General features: G+C 41.1%; 1 protein-coding gene across 1 annotated transcript; it reads left to right on the top strand.

Annotated features, from left to right (window-relative positions):
• Positions 1–5,304: 5,304 nt before the first annotated feature.
• On the top strand, positions 5,305–17,639 carry LOC307016209 (uncharacterized protein; the record flags this gene model as incomplete). The annotated part of the gene is made up of 16 exons (XM_079645252.1): positions 5,305–5,431; positions 9,319–9,399; positions 9,630–9,837; positions 10,146–10,198; positions 10,289–10,387; positions 10,607–10,839; positions 10,928–11,106; positions 11,192–11,285; positions 11,479–11,810; positions 14,204–14,321; positions 14,398–14,489; positions 14,601–14,718; positions 15,052–15,168; positions 15,286–15,477; positions 15,723–16,346; positions 16,513–17,639. 9 exons carry the CDS (start codon positions 5,305–5,307, stop codon positions 11,749–11,751), a joined length of 1,347 nt encoding a protein of 448 aa, XP_079501378.1. The 3' UTR covers positions 11,752–11,810; positions 14,204–14,321; positions 14,398–14,489; positions 14,601–14,718; positions 15,052–15,168; positions 15,286–15,477; positions 15,723–16,346; positions 16,513–17,639.
• Positions 17,640–20,771: the final 3,132 nt, after the last annotated feature.

Below are 20,771 nucleotides of genomic sequence, written 5' to 3'. Positions count from 1 at the left end.
GTGGACTGCACCAACATCCATGTAGCAGCCCCCCAGTAAGATGAACCAAGCAAAGTTGACATAGTCAACATACAGCTGTGCTCTTAAGTTGACATGAAGAATTTGTGAAATATAGGTAATTATTTGGAAAAAATGACTGACAATGCAGAAAACCTTTTTTTATTTAGGAACAGTGGTCAGGTGAAGCATTTATCACTTCATCTGTGTCACACTTAAAAGGCCAAACACACTGTTTGGCCTTTTAAGAGCTTTGTCTCACTTCCTCACTCTTGGTCCTCTTCTACCTGGAAATAAAGACAACTAAAACACACACAAGCTGAATGTTACAAGTGCTTCACAAGATAAATAGAAGAGTGCAGACTGTTTAAACTATGGGTAGGGGGGCTATTTGGCAGGTTTAAATGATTGTTAGTAATGAATTATATAATTTTCTCATTGTAGACGAGCAGACAGGGAGCCAGATAAGAAAAGCAGAATATGCAGCTGCCATTTTCCTCATGGAAAAGAGAAAGGGATGCGAATGGCCAAATATTCAGCAGCAGGCTTACCTGATGATGTCATCCGTATGGAAACAGGGCTTCCTGATCAGGCCATGTTTAAAAGGGTGGCGGGGTTTGGTGGAGCGCTTTGAGGGCTCCATTGTGTATTACGCTGGATGGAAAGTGAAGGGCATCCTGCTGGCAGACCAGGTCTTCATGGCCATGATGAAGATCCGGCAGAATTGTCCTCACCTACACCTTGCACAGCTGTTCCACTGCAGTACCGCAACAGTGGGTAATGTGGTGAACACCATGGTCCATCTGCTCCACAGGTTGCTGTTCGAAAAAATGATGTCAACTGTGCCCAGTAGGCAAAAAAAAGAAAACAGCATGCCTGCTGCTTTCCAGTTCTCTGCCTTCAACTGCAGAATGATTGTAGACTACACCGACATCCACGTGGCCGCCCCAAGTCAGATGGACCAAGCCAAACTGACGTACTCCTCCTACAGAGGGATGCACTCCTTCAAAGTACTCATCTCTGTGGCCCCAAATGGAGTCATCAACTTCTGCAGCCAACTCTTCCCGGGCTCTGTGTCTAATAAGGCCATTACGCAGCATTCAGGCATTCTGGAACATTTAGTGGCTGGCGACCTTATCCTGGCAGACAAGGGCTTTTTGATTTCAGATATTGTGCCTGCGGGTGTGATTGTGAACATTCCCCCTTTCCTGAAGAAGGGTAAGTTCACAGAGAGTGAGGTGAGAGCTACCAGGGAAATAGCCAAGAACAGGATCCATGTGGAGAGGGCGAATGCCAGAATAAAGGAGTTCAGGATTCTGGACCTGATTCCTTGCCACCTCAGGAACACTGCAAATGTGCTGGTACAGCTTTGCTGTGCCTTGGTGAACCTGCAAAATCCCCTGATAAAGGAAGTAGCCAGCACACTCACCATTGACTAAGCCAGGGGTTCCCAAACCTTTCAGCCTGCGATCCCTGGGGGGAGGGAGGAGCATCCAGCTGGCCCGCTGCATCCGCGGAGAGGGCTTAAACTGCTGAGACCAGCCCAAAGTCACACAACGGCTCTTTTAAGAGCCACCTACACCTTTTTTAAAGAGTTACAATCCTAAGTTATTATAATGATTACACTGGTTCATATTTTACTCAGTTTACTGAACTGTGATGCATGAAACCAGAAGAGGAGTTGTTGAGGTTTACTGAAGTTACAAATACATGAATAGATATGAGTATAACAGGTCAGTGTAAAAACAAGCTTCTGTCAGTCATGAATCATTCAAACTATTTATATACCAATGTAATACAGTTATGTAGTAGTTCAGTAAAAGTAATTCTTTATTTATATGTCTTAAATATCCTTTATTTTAGAGGGGCCTGAGACTTAACATGTTCATTGTCCAAAACTGCACTGTAGTTATTGTGCATGTTACAATAAGCAGGGCTCGACATTAAGGGCTGCCCGATGGCCCGGGGCCATCTAGTATTTAGCTCGGGCAATGAAGCCTCACCTACTGGTTGCCCGATCGGGCAATCTATTATGCCAGTATCATGCAGCTCGCGGATCCAATAATGAGTGACCCGACAGTAAAACTAAACATATCTATAACTAGTTACGGTAGTTTGAGAGGTAATTAAAATAGCTACGTGTGATATTCTAACCTGAGGTGTGTGTTTTGTCCGCTCACCGCTGCATGTGATCATGCAGAACTGCGTGTCGACTCATCAGCAGCAGCTGATCTCTCTCTCCCGTCAGATTAGACTTCACTCGCGTTTATGTCCATATTGATCAGATCTAGCTAGTTCTAGCTAATGATAGGACTACCTGCTTATTGAAAGACACCTAAACAATAAGTGTCGCTATGCAACTGGGTGAGGCCACAAAGTATAGCGCAGCATTATGCATTTGTTTACATGCCCACCGGAACCCCGAGGCATTACCAACAGATCAACGCACAATCAACCCATACAGGACATCTCTTTCTCCACATTAAGTGTTAGACATTAGAATTGACTATTCTTGTCTGTCACATACTCTTCTTGTCTGTCACATTAGTGGCGCAACTGAAGCAGTATTGTGCTAAAGGGAAATTATTGTGACCGAAGAGATTTAGATTTTGCCGGCCAACGGGAACTCGGTTATGGCTAGAAAGGATCCGTCTTGTGTAAAACTCTCGCGAGAGTTTGGCTGAATGTCACGTGGCTGAATGTTTACGTTTGGCAGGCAGCCTTTCAGTTACGATCGTTAACATCAGTTGGCCACAGCAAATGATTGTGAGAAGCTAAACTATCTATTAATTATGTCAATGACAGGGAGTGTGATTGTTGAAATAGGGTGTTAGCGGTCTTGTTGGTGTTCAAAGAAGAATGACAACACTGTAGATCACCAACACTATGGTTTATTTTTTATTCACAGGCAAGTCAACGTTGTCGCAGTAAAAGTCCCAAGATAGCTCCTGGTGCAATACAATGTCCCCTTGCAGTGTTTTACTATTAAGTCTGATGTTTCTCTATTAATATTGCTGCTTCATTAATGTGTATGTTGTTGCATCATGTTACTGCTGTAGATGTGTTTCCGAGCCGCTCCGATTACAACGAGAGTTACAACGAGAACGTGACGTCATATTTACACTAGACGGATCCTTTCTAGCCATAACCCGGGAACTCTGACGTCGTCATTTTGTATGCTTCGCGGATGCGCTCGGCTCCTCTCGACTGCTGCTCGGGTCTGCTCGGTCAGCTTCCGGATGAGGAGGCATTCGTTCGACCAACTTACAGTAGATAACATTACAAACATTTTTAACAGGGGCCATAATAGTGTAAATAATGTTTGTTTTGGCAGTTACAACTGAATGTAATGTTTTCTACTTTTTTACATCTGATGAAGGCATTTGCCTTCATCAGATGGAAAGTGTCTTGACCAACAACTTAAGTATTTCTTATAGCTATGCAGGGCATGCAAGCGAGCAAACACAAACAAGAACAAACAAACAAGTGAAATGAAGAATAAAATTGAAATTGTACAATATAATATTGTGCTGGTTCATCTTATAATTCAGTCTAGAGAATGCACCAGACCGCATCTAAGACCTGCAAAAATTGAAATGCTCTAGAGCAGTGGTTCTCAAACTTTTTCTGTCAGGCCCCCCCTTTGGAGAAAAAAAAAAGTCGGGCCCCCCCAAAACGAATAATCAAGCTCAGTGGCGGCGCCAGAGATTTATTTTGGGGGTGCTGTGGGGTAGCTTGACGTTTCATAGAGGGTGCTCAAACATTTAGGGTTTCCCATTAATGTACCGGTCGCTACAGTGGAATTTTCTACTGCAACAATCCCCATGCAAATACACAACGTACCCGCGACTGTTACAATGAAGGCTCAATATTCAGCTCACGGCATATAGGTGTAAGCAGGGATAAAGTGCTATTTTTATAGGTGATGTGTGGACGTCACATAGGGGGGTCCGGGGGCAAGCTTCCCCGGGAAGATTTATTTTTAAATATTGAAGTTAAAAGCATCAATCTGGTGCACTTTGAGAGCGAAAGGAAGAGATCTATGGATACATCTCTCAACACCCATATGAAACAGAAATGTAAACAGATTTACTTTTTCTTGATGGATATTTTACAAATCACCCTTTTAAACTTTATTCTTGTTTTACTGTCATATAGTATTTCATACCTGTTTTTCATTTATTCTCTTATTTTTTTATAACTATAATGATCATATAAACGTGTGCCTCGGAAATAATTATTTACATTAATGGTGACCAAAACATTTGAGACCCACTGAGATAACACTGAGAGAGTCCTTTAGCTCTCAGTCTGACAGGAGAGGACTCTCCTCCACTTTGTTGTTGAAAAAACTCCTTATATCCGTTAGCGTAGCTCGCTAGCACCAGAAGCTAACAACAACGATCTCCAGTACCGGTGCGCTCTCTCTCTCTCTCACGCGCACACAAAATGGCTCGTTCCACACACACACACAGAGCCGAGCTTTAATGAAACAGAGACCCAGACGTAATAGTACTGTACTGCATCATATTATTTTCGAATCAATAATTTTTCAAATTATGATTTTTATTTTATTTTTTATTTTTATCTTTTTTTATTTTTTTTTATAACCATTTTTCCTCCTGGTCTCTCGCGCCCCCCCTGGCATGCCTCTGCGCCCACCAGGGGGGGCGCGCCCCCCACTTTGAGAACCACTGCTCTAGAGGGAGGACCACCAAACCCTTCGTGGCATTTCGTCCGCACGCATTTTTCAGGGCAATCTCTATTGGGCTCAGGGCCAACTGTAAATTAGCTTAGATGGCCCACAGGGCCATCTCCCAAAATCCTTAATGTCATGCGCTGAATAAGGCCTTAATATTAGGGCTGCACGATATCAGGAACACATAACACGATAACACTTGCGATATTTGAACAAAAACGTATACATGCAGCATTATTACTTTTCCAACAAAATGGGATTTATTGCTTATCAGTTAAATATCGTGTGTGTGTGTGTGTGTGTGTGTGTGTGTGTGTGTGTGTGTGTGTGTGTGTGTGTGTGTGTGTGTGTGTGTGTGTGTGTGTGGTGTGTGTGTGTGTGTGTGTGTGTGTGTGTGTGTGTTTATTTACATGTCCTCCTCCCTACTGGCCAACACAGGAAGCATATGCTGAGTGTAGAAGTTCTCCAGGAGGAGGAGATTGCCATGCCATGCAGGGTCTTTGGGGATTGGGATGATGATCGCCTCCTTCGTGGTCCACACAACAAAGTAACAGAGGCTCCGGTCTGTGATGTGAAGCTGCCCTTGGACCTGGTGATTCTTCTTGAGAATGTATGACCCACCCTCCTCACGGAGACAGAAGGATGGTAACTGGACTGCCTCCGCGATGGTCATGTTCCTCTGGCTGTGTGGACACTTCACCTCCAGCAGGGCAGATGTCTGCACAAGTCCATCAGGTGATGCTCCCAAAACACCCGACTCACTCACAAATAGACCAGAGTCGATCACTGTCACCCGATAGGCCTGCACAAAAGCCTTCACCCCTTCGGCCTCGTTTACAACTCCCCAGTTGACAGGCATGACTCCGTCTAAATTGTACCCCCCAAGCACCCTCTTCATGAGGGACGCGCATGGAGTGGATGAAAGTCCCGACCTCAGCACAGCACCAAAATTGCTAGCTGTCAACCTGCCCTGCCTGTGTAACTGCCACTGAGGATTTGTCTGCTGTCCTACGGTGGCTGTCTGGATGGCAGCTTGCTGGTCTCTGCTCAGTCGCATTGAGGCAAGAATTGCCTCAAGCCCCCGACACCCATGCTCCTTCACCAGCTCCGGCACGGTGAAAATGGCCTGATGTTGAGGCTGCAGCTCTGGCTCAGGTGACAAAAGCCATGCCATGCCATACTGTGTGCCCCTCAGTGCAGACCTGAACCAGTCTACATCCTCAGCGGCCAGTGGGTTGTATGTCTCCTCTTGCTGTTGGTAGAGTTGAGACACCGGCTGGACTACTTTTGAAGTGCCAGGCTTCCTCCACTGGCACTCAACTTCTGTGGAGCTGATCTGCCACATGGCAAATATTGCCAATGCTGCAGCGTGGCTGCATTTGTACATCCCCCGTGCACAATCGCAGACATCGCTCTGCATCGCGCCATCGTCTCCCATGTAGATCTGTACAAATAAAGTAGGTACCATGTTTGTTAACATGCTATAATAGATTGAATGAGCAATACAAGGATGGTCCGGATCTGGGGGTGTGAGGGTTTATTTTTCCATAGTTTTTTCCTCTTGTCTGATTGTTGTTATTGTTTGTTTTTTCTGTATTTTTTGTAATTTGTGTTGTATTGGTTGTGATTGTACATTGTATTTTTTTAAATGTGTATTACATTTTTGAAAAACATTTGATCAACAAAAAAGGATTTGGTCAGGATCTAGACTCAGTGTGTAGTTTATGAATTAATCAATGCTCTCTACATTAGGAAAACACATACCAGTGTACCAGAGGGAGTCAGACACAGCTGTGCCTAGATAACCAAACAAATTGACAAGATAACCAAAATCCTTGAATCTACACACAGCAAATAAACTCAAATGACACAACGAGATGTAAAAGGAGGTCACACATACAGTATGGTCGATATAAAACTGTCCGCTTCAATCTGAAGAGCAACTAAAAGAAAACAGGGGAGTGAACCTTGTTCATGTGAACACTAATGTTATCCACAGCTTACACAACCGTATACACCCGTTCTAGGTTCTGATTGGCTCTCTAGGTTGGCATTCTAGCTTCTGAATGGCTGTCCAGGTTGTCAATCACAGCCATGGGCATATTATACTAGTCGACTCATAACATCGCTAAACTTTTTTTCTTGACGGTTTTCTCAGTCAACTAATGCTATTGATAACAGTAACATAAATGAACACAGCCCTGCACACTGCAGTCATTATATGCCGGGTCTGTGGTTCATCATCTTCTTTTTCATTCTCCTCCTTATTGACTGACATTAACCTGTTAACATTGCACTCATTTTACTCACCGAAACCTTGTAAAGCCGGTCCCGCATGCTGTCTCTTACAGAACCGACTAACTCCCCTTTTGTGTATGTACAGCTCTCAACGTGCCCAGACTTGTAGTGATTTTCACCTCGTTTTATACTTTTATTCTCATTCTGAAAGAATGAGGTGAAATGTGCCAACGTGACGGCCATCTTTGTGTTGGTGACGCGTATTGTGCGGGACCAGAGACATGTAGTTCACTGAGCGGCTTAACACAAACAAATGTGTTACTTCACAGTTTTACGACACATTTGTATTTTTTTAACTTGCAAAATGTTCTTTTAAATTGAAAAACATCATATGTGTAGTTCGTGGCACAATTCAAACGGGATCAAAAGATACGTTTTCTCTCTCCATTGAATTCAATGTATAATTTTCCGCTTCCGGGGTCCCATGAGCTCCCCCGGAAAGGGAGGGACTTCGCCTCTCTATACTGGTCTTAGGCAGGTCGTAGGCAGGAAGCTGTAAGCTGGAGTCTGAAATTCAGTGCCACATCTGTATATACTTTTTTGTTTTTGTCCGTAGGCTGCTTAGGTTATTAAAGAGTTATCGTGTCAAAATATAGGAAATGTATTAATATTTATTGTATAATCGGTACAGGAAATTACATCATTCAGAGCACCACCTATTGACCAAAGACGCTGCCACCGGCATTGCGATCCATCCTCTGACAAAGTAAGTTGGGTCACTAAAGTCTGATACATGTTTTGCTTAGATTTAATAATTGGGGCTTTTCTTTAAGCCTTTACTCGCATGGTTCATCATACATACTGAACTGTTCTAAGTCTGAGAAATGCTTTCGCCATAATCAGCAAAGCAACATGAATGTGAAATTATTCTTGCGGGCAGCTAGCTAGCTAGCTCACGTTCAATATAAGCTTAAACTTGTTTAGCTACATTTATATCAGCTCATCAGTGGTGTGTGAAAAATATTTGTCTTAATTACGGCTACATACGTCGGTCTTATACGTTATCTTAATCGCTTTTGTTTTACACATGACAGTACTAACGCTGGCCGACATTTTAATATATGTTTGGGGGGGAGGGGCATAGTCCACGTCCATGTGCTTGTTACGCGTATGAAACAGGAAACACGTACATGAACTCAGTCTGTCTAAAGTAGTTAAACCGTCACAATGTGCATTTAAAAAAACTAGTTTCACTACATAATTCACTTTTTCTGTTCTCTCCTGCAGCTCCTGTACCCACACCACAAACCCATACACTGATCTACACCATCATAAAACCAATGGCACTTTTAAGAGCCAAACTCAATCAATCTCTCTATCTATCTACCTACCTTTCTTATAGTTATTGTCTCTATCTTTTTCTATCATTCATTATCTATTTCTTCATCTATCCATCTCAATCTTACAATCTGTCTCTCTATATCTGTTTGTCTCATACAGCAGCTGTTGCATATCTGTTGTGTCTGTCTGTCTGTCTGTCTGGCTGGCTGGCTGTGTTGCAATGTCAACAAAACACAACCCAGACCCCAATAATCCCACATCCAAAGAAGGGAAACCCATGGCTCTTGAGCTGAAGCATGAACACATCACATGCTAGCTGAAGCTAAGGTTGGTGTTTTAACCCATATGACCTCATTCATTTCCCACTTGAATTTGGCACTATCTGTTATCCAAAAAATGCTGAACAGGCCAAGAGTAACTGGATTTTGGATCAATGTATAGGGCCTTTGCAAAACGGTTCATCATTACAACATGGGGGGCAGAGGCTTACTAAATAAAGCTTGTTCAACTTGTTTTACTTCATTAGTTGTATATGGTAGGAAAAACTTGAAGCAAAAATGTTCTTCAAGTGAATGAATTTACTTTTATTTGTGCACTGTCATATGGTATCAGTTTATCAGCAACATCAACCTTACATGAGTTGTTACTTGGTCACAGAAAGCAGCTGAGGAGAGGAAACGGGCACGCTCTGTAGGAGACACTTTACAGTCCCCTAAAAGGGGCTGTGTAGGACGTGGCAAGCCGAGAGGGAGGCGTGGAGGGCGACGCCAAGGCTCAGCTGCAGGTTGAAATCCCAATTATTTTACATTTTTATGAATTTACTAAGTAAATGGTTGGAAAATCGAATTAAAACACAGTAATTGCTTGTTGAGGGTCTACAATAATTCCAATATATAAACGCATAGTGACACTACAGTCGGAGACATTCCCACTGTGGTGTCATAAGAACTATGCTTTATTTAATCTCACAAGCTTTTAAAAAATAGGTAGATAATACAAATCATCAGTTATCTGTTGTTAACCCTCTGTGTGATGTTTTATAGTCACATCCCCCCCGACTGAGGACTTCCAGTCTTCCAGTGTGGAGGTTCTGCGTACTGAACCTTCAGCACAACACGAATTTGGTAAATCACAAAAATGGCTTTAAGTTTAAAACTAAAATCAATTTTTAAATAAATTGTGTTAGTGAGAGAAAATAACCTTATACACAACTGACAGTTCAGGACTCGAACGAGGAATGTAATTCAGTAAAGATATTGGCCAGTTCCATACTGAGCAAAGAAATGATCCTTGATTTTTAGTGTTCATCTTAAATATAGTCATTTACAGTTAAAGTTTCCCATTCTGTTCACAGAAAATAATATGGAGAGACTCTCTGACATTCTTTCCTCATGTCCTCCTCCTGAGCCTCAAAAAAGCTCTGCCTCATCCTGGTCTTTTCGGCACCAGAAAGCCTCAGAGCGCTGGAAAGAAGCGAGACCAGACCACCTACAATGCCTTCTAGAAAAAGAGGCTGTTGGTCATCCCCTGTGTGGCCTCTGCCACGAGCCGGCTGTTATTAGGTGAGATAACATTTACCTTTATTTAAATTACTTTACCTAATTGTAATTTTTCAGTATTAATGCTCAGTGCCCTGCTCTTTCAGCTAACATGCATGACCTTTGGGATGTTAGAAAACTGGATACCTAGAGAAAAGCCACATGAAAATGAAAGTAATTCTAGGATATTAGAATAATTTTGTATTTCCTCCCAAGGTGTAGAGTGTCTCCCCGAGGAGTGGTTCTGTGGAGACTGTGATGTACTTCATCACAAGAACCAGCCACTCCACAACAGGGACAGTTTAATGAATGTTTTTTTTTAAACCAATAAGTCCAACAACGTGTGTTGTTAGAGTGGAAGGTGGATATGACACCCATGACCAAGGTATGCTCTCTCAAACTTGTATTTTGATGTTCACATGTCTCTTCGGCGAGCATATAATGGTAATTAGTGCTTTTCTTTTTTTTTTGACAGCTTGCATATTGCCAACTGTGAAGGCACCCAACTGCTCCTGTAAAGGCACAAATTTCACTGTGGTACCAGGGAAACCAGTGATTTTAATTACCATCAATGGTAAACAAATATATATATATATATATATATATATATATATATATATATATATATATTTGGATTTCTATTGAATTGTTGTTATATGTTTATTGTTGTGGGCTGAGGCATTGTGCTTCCACTTGGAGTAAAACCTTCATGTAATATCTGTTCATCTTTGACTATTTGTAGATGGAACTGTTGTAAAATGTGCCTTAATTATGTTTATTTACTTCTTCCAAGGGCGTTATGACTTGCATCTGCCACTATATGTCTGTCAAACTTGCCAGCAGCAGTGGACCCCCGACTTGAAAGTCCTCCTTAAGAGTGGATACTGGCCAGCTTCGGTCAGTATTTCCACACTTTACACCTTGGACCTCCGGAGCTCCTTTGACGAGCTCAAGGTCATCTCTCCGGGATTCTCCAGACAGGCCTTTGCAAAGCTGCTGGAGCATCGCACAAAGTGTGGAGGAAGAGTGAGTGTAAATATTCTTTACCATATTATACATTATAACATTTCCGTAAATAGACAAAATCACAGCAATATTTGTAATTATCTTCCAGTCTGGACCTGTCAACGGAGATGCACTGCAGCGCAGCTTTCGGGAGTTCTCCTATGCCTCGTATGAGGAAGACCAGCTCTGCTGTGGTGGTCCTTTCATCTGCCCTGCCTGCACGCCGGAGATGTTAGCTGTTTCTGCCGATGGAAACAGGAAGCTGTATCGCTTTCGGCGAAGTGGAAGGTGCTGTTTTTACAATGTTGTTATTTAACTTTTTTGAATACTGTTTATATTTCATGGATATATTTGCTAATCTTTTTTTCCTCAGTTCTGATGGCAGCGCCTTTTTTAATGGGCTCTTTGTAGCAGAAGACAGCGCGGTGGCTGCATTTGTCGACAAAATACAGAGATCACTGAAAAATGCAAGTTTTTATTCGTCATTTTACCTTATAGGTATATCACAAAAATAGCCATGTATATCCGACCCTGACTTTCTTCAAATTCAGCTACTTCTCGTTACCATCTACTCCAAAATCAGATAATTAGAACAAATGGTGTAGATCGTGATTCCATTGCTTTTAACTGATTTGTCATGATATAATATGTGTGTCTTAGACCCAGGGAAGAGGCACATGTGGGGACTCCCAGTGGACAGCAGCGAGGGAGACGTCAAGGAGGGCTTCGAAGCTGGATGAAGAAGGGATGGAGGTGGCTGTATGTCGCCATGGGTTTCTTTTGAAGGCCTTAAATATGTACAGGGGGGAGATATTCGCCTTCAAAAGGAACTCATGCCAGCCAAAGCCAAGTTCTTCGCCATGGATGTGGCTTGCAAGTACTGGCCGTACATGGAGAAAGCTGCAAGTGTCCTTCCTGCTCTCCAGGAGCTGACCACCATGAAGCCATTCCTCAGTGTAATGCATGCTCGAGCCCATGCTACCAAATGCGAGGTATGTGAAATATTTTTGTATCACGTACATTTATATTTTTTATATTTATAATACTGAAGTATTAAATATCTAAGCTACAGATGTAGCACTGAATTTCGGACTCCAGCTTACAGCTTCCTGCCTACGACCTGCCAAAGACCAGTATAGAGGAATGTTAAGCCCTCCCACTATTTTCCAAGAGGGCGTTGCCAGATTTTCAATTTCAGGTTTTAACCAGGAGATGGCGCTTCATTCACAAATACAGAAAGACAAGTTTCATGGACTTTCAGTTGTGTTTTGAAGAGCATTTGAACACATCAATATTTTAGATCAACTAAAGTATATCTAATCTTGTAATTCAATAATATATAGTCTTTATATATTAAATAATCATAATTATAATGTAAATGTTTACATTACACTTCTTTATTTGTTATGCTCATACTTTAACCTTTACAATCGTTTGCTTTAATATGCAGTATATTTTGTGTTTGCTTTCTCCTGCTCTAAATATGTCACACGCACGCTCTGTTGACTGGCGCAGCAGCGCGGATGCAATCAATTGCTAGAAAAACACTCTTCTACTAATACAGACGGCGTCACTATGCCGGCGGATGTGGCCGTTGTTGAAGCCTCTTCAGGCTCCGCATCGGCAGGCCTCTCCCTCGGTGTGGAGCTGTCAAGCTCGACCCTAACGCCGCTTACAGCCGGCCAACTGAAAGACTTAAGCCTTGCACAGAGGCATGAAAATACATTTTCAAAATGCTCAACAGTGCTGCCAAAATTATAAACTGACTGCTACACAATTTAAAATAAATGCTTTTATATATTTCTATTAGATGTGACTCTTTGGCGTTTCTGTTATTATTAACACTGCTGCTTTAGTTGTTCTGACTGCTAAAATCCTCTGTTATTCTGTGGGGTGGGGGAGCCGGGGGCTCGGATCCTTGTCACCTTTTTCATACAGTTTGCATCCCTGTATGTTAAAAAGCCTCAGTCACCTTAATTCATGTAATAAAAACATCTCAGGTCAGTAACACTCAAAGCTAAATGTGCAATACCATGTTCAGCTATGTTACTATTTATAAGGTTATTGTTGTTACATCAGAAGATGTACATATTGGAATGATTTCTTAACTTACAGTAGTAGTTTTTACAATGTGTGTTGGAAGGATTTATTAAATTACTATGAATATTGTCATTGTTGAAGGCTTTTAGAGAAGGGTGAACTATAAGCCTGAATTACATAACATTTTATACTTAAAAACATAAAAGCCACAATAAATGAATCAAAATTATTCTAGTTATTTTTACCTCCCGTATTGCTTTCAACCCACCAGCTTTTATGGTGTTGTTACGTCACTAACTGTAAACTTGTCACATACAGTCTATGGTCACTCAGAGTAACATCCAGTTAATTTAGCTGCTGGAGAAGAAAGATCAGGGGGGGAGGGGGGAGAGAGCTGTGGTTGATGGGCCATTAGTTGTGTAAATACACAGCTGAGAGCTGCCGTTTCATTCAGACTGTTTAAAAAACTGTAACAACGGACTATTTTTCTTAGCGGATGCATGTCAATTTAAATCAATACATACAACTATTTTTTAAATCAATAAAAACATTTTCTAAATCCATAAAAGCATTTCAATTAATACTGGGAGTCATGTCGTTACTTTGTTGAGAATGTGGCCATGTAATAAGCGGGATAATTTGCAGCGACTTGTTCCTTATGGGGAAAATAACACCCTTCATCCAGATGCTACACTTTGGGATCCTGATCGACCGACGAGGCTCCATTAAAATATAAATATTTTTAGTGAATTACTGAGTTTAGGCACGTTAATAACGTTTTAATGAAGTTGAATACAGTATATTCATATGTGTCAGTGATTTCATGTCAATTCGGCGAACATAAATATAAATGATCGTGGTGAAGATGATGATTAAATTAGGATTAAAAATCGAGAGCCGGGCTGCATTTCCTCCTGTTCGTTTTTTTCAACTAAACAACATTATTTTGTTAAATAACAACATGGGGATGTTTTGTAAATGATTACATGTCTCTTATTTAGCACAGAGTATGATATCCGTGACATATGGATCTTAACAAAGTTCCGCTGTACATCCAGTGTACTGTATCTGACTTTATTTCACATGAGCTCCAGTGTGGAACCCCACTGCAGCCCCTGGTGGATCAATGATCCATTGCAGCTGGCTTCATTATAATTACATTTATCTATCACGGGGGCGGTCTCAAGTCAAACTGGAGGTTTTCCCTTGAGCGAGGGCAGATCACGTACCAATCACGGCCCTCGCGTTTCAAACTGTCTGAAATGAATCGCTACATCTGTATACTGTTTAGTATAGTAGTATGTAGCCTATTTGCACAACAATTCCAGCAACCTTTTACCATCAGATTATATGGAGTGGGAAGAACCAGGAGGGAGCAGGGATGACCGCTGGGGAAGAGGTGGAGTAGGTCAACAGCTACCTGTCCCGTTGTGCCCTGACAACAAAATACATGTCCAAAGCAGGTGAGTGGAAGGTTTTGCCCTATTATTGCATACTTTTTTAGATGACACATCATAACCTCATTATTGCTTTCAAAAGCATGACTGGACATGCTCACAGTGCATGCAATGGAATGGAACAGGAAAAAAGGTGACTCCCTTCATCAGGCCCTTTCCACAAGATATGTGAAGGTGAGCCTCCTATTAAAGGTGTTGTTGTGTCCTTTGTCATTTGCACATGGCTTGTTGTTAATCATAGCAAGTTTTAATCTTGATAAATGTCCATCGTCTACTGTTTATCAGACTAGTAAGAGGCTCCTGGAAGAGACTGCAAGTCTTGAGGAACTCAAGACGGAGCTACATTGTGTCTCAGATGACATGGTGTCGACGTGGATTTCCGACGTGAAGGAATGGGGATCTGGTAAGCACGACGAGATAACACCAGCTACATATCATTGTCCCTGACTGTTTGAATTTACAGATTTGATCCTAAAGAGCAGCCAATTTTAAGGCAATAAGGCTGATTTTTCATGCCACGTAATGGGACCCTCACTGGATTTCAGTAGACAAGGACATAATCTTCAAGCAATAGCAAGCCAACTATGTGTCCATGTTTATCTCTGATATGTTCCAGTTTCCATAGTTGTACCATCAATTTGTGTTAAAAGGTGTTAAATATGTTGCACAACTTTGTTTCTCAAAACCGTTACGTGTTGTGTAACAGTACATTTTACTGCCAATATTATTTCTACAGGAACATCAGAAACATTGGGTACTTCTGAAGACATCCTTCAAACAGCACTGCAGCAAAGCATTGAGGGGCTTTACCTAAGTGTGAGGCAGCGGAAGCAATCCCTTTACCGACAGAATGGTATAACAATATAATGTTTTAGGTTGCAGATTCAACCTACTGAATTATATATATTTTTTGCACTTGCAAATATAGTTAGTCACATATCCCTATCCCACTACTTCATGTCTTTTTCAGACAGCAGCAAGCTCCGCCATCGACTTCGAAGGAAGCTTGCAGACGACAAAAAGCGCCTTAATCAGGAGGTACTGAAGTACAACCAGCTGGTACACGACTCTAACAGAGGCATAGATGTTGCTGCGGTGGAGCATTCCCTCTCTGGAGGGAGCATCATGTCCGCGCTGTGGCCATGGGAAGTTCATGGCATGGGTCATTTTTCAGATATTTCATAATAATTAATTTGAAGTTCTGTTATATGAAGGTATACCTTGCTGAGTTATGCACATATCATGTAGAGTGTTAGAACGTTCATTTAGTTTAAGGGTATATCTTAAGTTTTCTTATTGTGTATACATTTGATTATTTTGAAAGTACATGTTTGGAGTTTTAAACATATTGTTATGCTATAATGAAAATGTGATTCATGTTTATACATAACTGTGATTGGATTTTAGCTAACTTTACGGCCAAGAAAAAGATACTTGATCAAGTCATGCTTACACGGAGACTGCAAGAGGAGAAAGGCATCCTATTGTGGGAGATGGCGCAGCATTGCACATGGTTGCAGAACATGGCAGTTGCTCTAAAAAATAAGGTGGCTGAGGAAGATAAGTTGAAAGCAAAACTTAACCTACCTTGTAAAGTATGAGTTTTAAAGGAAAAAAAGTCAGCCCAAATCATTCTTGGTCACAGAAATTGGATGGAGTATAATGGCCTTTGCCCATTCGACCCGGCCATTTTACATAAGGAAGTCCCTTGACAGTGACAATCATCTTTATATGTACATGGGAGAGAATATACTCCATTGAAGTGCTCTGGCCTCGTGAAGCAATCTTACTTTATAGTATGTCCATATAACAATATTTTGTGTATTTTCAGATGTAGACAAGGGGAATGGAGGACTTGGGTGCACCCTAAGAAGGAAGCATGCTGAGGCGTTAGAGAGGTTGCATGTGGTACTGCAGCAGTACAAGACTGCTTTAGGTCCTGATGCTTGTTTCCTTCAACATGAAGAGGAAAGTCAAAGTGGCCTAAGCAGTCCAGACACCAGTGAAGATGAAGAAGGAAACATAATTTAGGTAATTTACTTATGAATTAATGTACAGTATCTTTGTTGATTTAGCCTCAACCTAGACATGTTGCTGTTACTTTTGTATTCATTAATGCTAAACACATTGTGTATTCAAAAACCTCAAATTTGGTTTCTGATCTGCCCCTCTTTTTTGTTTCTCTGTATTTCCCCAGATTGCTGCTGCTCTCAAGCACGAATATCCGCCAAGACTTGATGTGCTATCAGGAATGTAAATACTTTACTGACTTTATATTTAGAGATTGTATTCATACTCCTCAATGGAACATCACCCTTGAATATGTTGACCATATGACTTTTCCCTATGCCGCAGCATCAGGCCAAACATTTCACTTGTACACAACTTAAATTGTATTGAAGAAAATGCTCAGCGTCCCTGGAATGCATCCTGAGCAATGAACCATTCACTTTTGATCCTTTTTGAAACACTAGAATGTAAATTTCCTAAATCTCCAAGTATATCTTGCTGGTTACCATACAACTTGGTGAGCACATCATTGTCCAAGAGCAGGAGGTCTTTCCCTTTTTTCCCAGAACGGGATGCCTATGCATTATTATTTTCGATCTCTTATAGGATTTAACTGTCATTAACTTTATATGACTGCACCTGTTACACCGCAGGCTAATAACAGCTTTCCTCTAATTGTTCATTTTTTTTTCTTTTGTGTTACTTCAATCAACATGTACAATGCACAGTCTTTTAGGAAGTATAATTACGGACATTGAGATAAACAACAAATAGTTTATTTGGTGAATCATCTCATTGTTGTTCTCAAAACCAAATAATATATTGTTATAAATTGTTATATTTGATTTACACATAGAATGTACATGTTTAATATACATAGTTAAATCATAAAAAAATGGTTGTGTTGTAAGATTTCTTAATACTGTATGTTATAACCGTTTGCATAACTTGATTTTATGCTCTGTTGTCCATGCTTTTCATGTTAGACTAACCCCAACGCTCTAGAGTCAAAACATACACCCTTATGGTGGCCTTTTCATTAACTCCTCCCTCAGATCTGGATCAGTTCCCCACTCTCTCAAACTGGCTGCTGTGACACCCAAGTAGTAATATTCATCCCGCTTCCATCACATTAGTATGCATAAAAAGTGACAGGTCACACCTCCCCCAATTATGCAAATAAGCTAAGTCCCGCCTCCCCTTTGTTCGAGGTGTGAGATCCCAAGTAGGTGTGATATCCCAAGTAGGTGTGAGATCCATCGATAGGAGGGGGGTGATGTGTATTCACCGGTGTGAAAAGCCCCCACTGTTGCGCCTTATGGTGTATAATAAAAATAATAAAAAAAAAAATGCTGTTTCAATCACATTAGTATGCATAAAAACTGACAGGTGGGCCCGCCCCCAAGTGTGTGTGTGTGTGTGTGTGTGTGTGTGTGTGTGTTTGTGTGTGTGTGTGTGTGTGTGTGTGTGTGTGTGTGTGTGTGTGTGTGTGTGTGTGTGTGTGTGTGTGTGTGTGTGTGTGTGTGTGTGTGTGTGTGTGTGTTTGTGTGTGACGGTCTCCCCTAACCCCTGCTGTGGACCGGGGCTACATCAAATCTTATTTTAGCCCCTCAAGAAAAGCCCACCATAAACATAATTATTTAAAATAGTAATGATGTATGTTACCACTTTCCTTCTTCATCAGACAGCGGGGTGACTGTGTGAGCCTGGCCCTGCCCCCTCCTCCCCCCTTCCTGCCATCTTATCACTAGACAGAGGGGGGATGTCATTTAAAAACACTTACCTTACACTTGTATTTGTTCTCTCTAAAACACACAGTGTCTGTAAAGGTGGGGGAGACTGTCTCCCCCTTCCTGCCATCTCTCTCTGTTTTCTGCTGATGTGTAAAATATACAAAATAACGTTTTAAATACTTACTCTCTTGTTAAAAGGTGATGAAGTTTGCAGCGTAAGCCAGCCACCAGTGTTCTAGTTTTAAGGTTTTGCATACCTCAAAGTGTGTCTAAAAGTATCTTGGCAAGAGAAAAAAATAAAAAATTCGCCTAGGCCATTAAAAAGAAACCGAATTGCTGCTAAGAAATAAGTTCAGAAAGCTCTGACTCCAGTGGAACACTGTTAGAGTCAAAAGTAACTCTCAATGTATTCAGACAGAGTATGCAGATCGGGGCTGATCAGAACAAAGAAAGCACCTTTTGCCTTCATAGTCAAAAGTGTTGATTAAGTTAGTCTGCACACACTCCCTTACTGTCACCCTTACCTCTTCCTATGGCTGTCAGGCCTTTTGGTGTGTGTGTGTGTGTGTGTATGTGTGTGTGTGTGTGTGTGTGTGTGTGTGTGTGTGTGTGTGTGTGTGTGTGTGTGTGTGTGTGTGTGAGCCTGGCCCTGCCCCCTCCTCCCCCCTTCCTGCCATCTTATCACTAGACAGAGGGGGGATGGATTTTAAAAACACTTACCTTACACTTGTATTTGTTCTCTCTAAAACACAGTGTCTGTAAAGGTGGCGGGGGGGGGGGGGGCTGTCTCCCCCCTTCCTGCCATCTCTCTCTGTTTCTGCTGATGTGTAAAATATACAAAATAACGTTTTATATACTTACTCTCTTGTTAAAAGGTGATGAAGTTTGCAGCGTAAGCCAGCCACCAGTGTTCTAGTTTTAAGGTTTTGCATACCTCAAAGTGTGTCTAAAAGTATCTTGGCAAGAGAAAAAAGCCAAAATCCACCTAGGCCATTCAAAAGAAACCGAATTCCACGTTTTACAAATGAACAGACACAAATGCAGACTTGACTACTTGGCAGTTGATTAAAGCAGATTTGTCCTTTTTCATCTCTCAAAGGTTTGAGTCCTGTTCAACACTGGGTGCAGAAATATATTCAATATACAGTCATTTGTATGTAAAGATTTTTTAAGTTGTAAGCACTTAGAAATATACATTTGATTGCATTTAAAGTAAAACTTATCAGAATGAAGTAGTTGATTGCACACATTTGTAATGGATGTAGAATAAAGACGACATTAGCATTTAAATTGGCTCCCTATAAGACTTGCAGTAAACGATCAATCAAAATCGAAGGATCCAATGTATTTTTAAATGGAGCAGAAATAGAACTAGTCTCCCAGTTCAAGTATCTTGAACAGGGAGTGTCATATTGGACTCGCACTTGACTTTTAAGAAACATATCCAGAAAGTATCCAATACCATTAAATTCAAATTGCAACATTTTAAACAAATTAGACCTTTTTCTTAACTGTCAATGCTGCAAAGTCATACCTCCACTGTATGATTCTATCCCACATTGAATACTGTTTTACAAACTGGTCGTTTGCCACACACCTGAAACCCATAGAACAGCTGTTCAAGAAAGCTATCCAGGTGTTTGACAGAATACCACAGTCATATCACCACTGTACCATCCTTGAAAATCACAATTTCTTGAGTTTTTGACAATTTTAAGTATTTTAAAAGTATGTGTTTTTTTAAATAATATTTACATGGGCTGGCCCCCCTCCCCTTGGGGGAATTCATCCACAGAAAAAACACTGGACGCAGCACTAGGTCAGAAACCAGAGGAGACTGTGAAGTCCACCACAGACGGACCACCTTTGGACAAAATGTCCTCTCCATTAAAGGCAGCTCATTGTGGAATAGTCCCCCAACTGAGATACGGGATTGTCCCACTATCAATAGTTTTAAAGGTCAACTTAAAGAATGGTTGAGCAACAACCAGACGTGTAATCACCGCTAAATAAATGCACTTTAACACAGGGGTATCTCCTCTTGCACTTTTATGTAGCGCTTTTTATCTTATCTTGCACTTTATATATCATAGCTGCTACATTGTACTGCCATGTGGTAAATGCTTGTATGCTGCTCATGCTCTTTCTGCATATCATTTATTTATTTATTTATTTTTGCTGTATATATAAATGTCATGTTCTTATATGCTGTATGTGACGGGACTACAGATGGAAATGAGCTCAAAGCTAAAATCCAGCTCATTTACACTTGTAAGCATTATTTTGTTTTAAAGTGTTCATCAATGTGCACTACGGTGGCCCTGAAGAAAATTAAACAATAAAATATGTTATCGATGTCCCCATTCCCAGTTATTTTTGGGAATAATTGCGATGTTTACTATGTTTTGGTAGCTCTAAACAAAACAGAATTTTTGTAAAAGACTGCGACTCTAAAAGGCAAGTTTGTGATTTTAACACTGTTTCGATGAAACAATACATTATACAATATTACGACTTTTTGCCATATTTTTAACACAATATACTTGTACCTTTTTTTGTTGTGGTTGTAGGGCTTCAAGATATTTTGCATGTCATGCATAAACACGGTGTCATCTTTTCTTGAAACTGACGTGCTGTCCGTTTTACAAACAAGTTCAAGCTGTCTTTAAGATGTGACATCGCGCTCTGACTATTCCCCGTAAAATCGTGACAA

The sequence above is a fragment of the Notothenia rossii genome (assembly GCF_949606895.1).
Source record: "Notothenia rossii genome assembly, chromosome: 8".
NCBI lineage: Eukaryota > Metazoa > Chordata > Actinopteri > Perciformes > Nototheniidae > Notothenia > Notothenia rossii.
The sequence above is the reverse complement of the archived record's forward strand: the minus strand, read 5'-3'. Positions and strand labels throughout refer to the sequence as shown.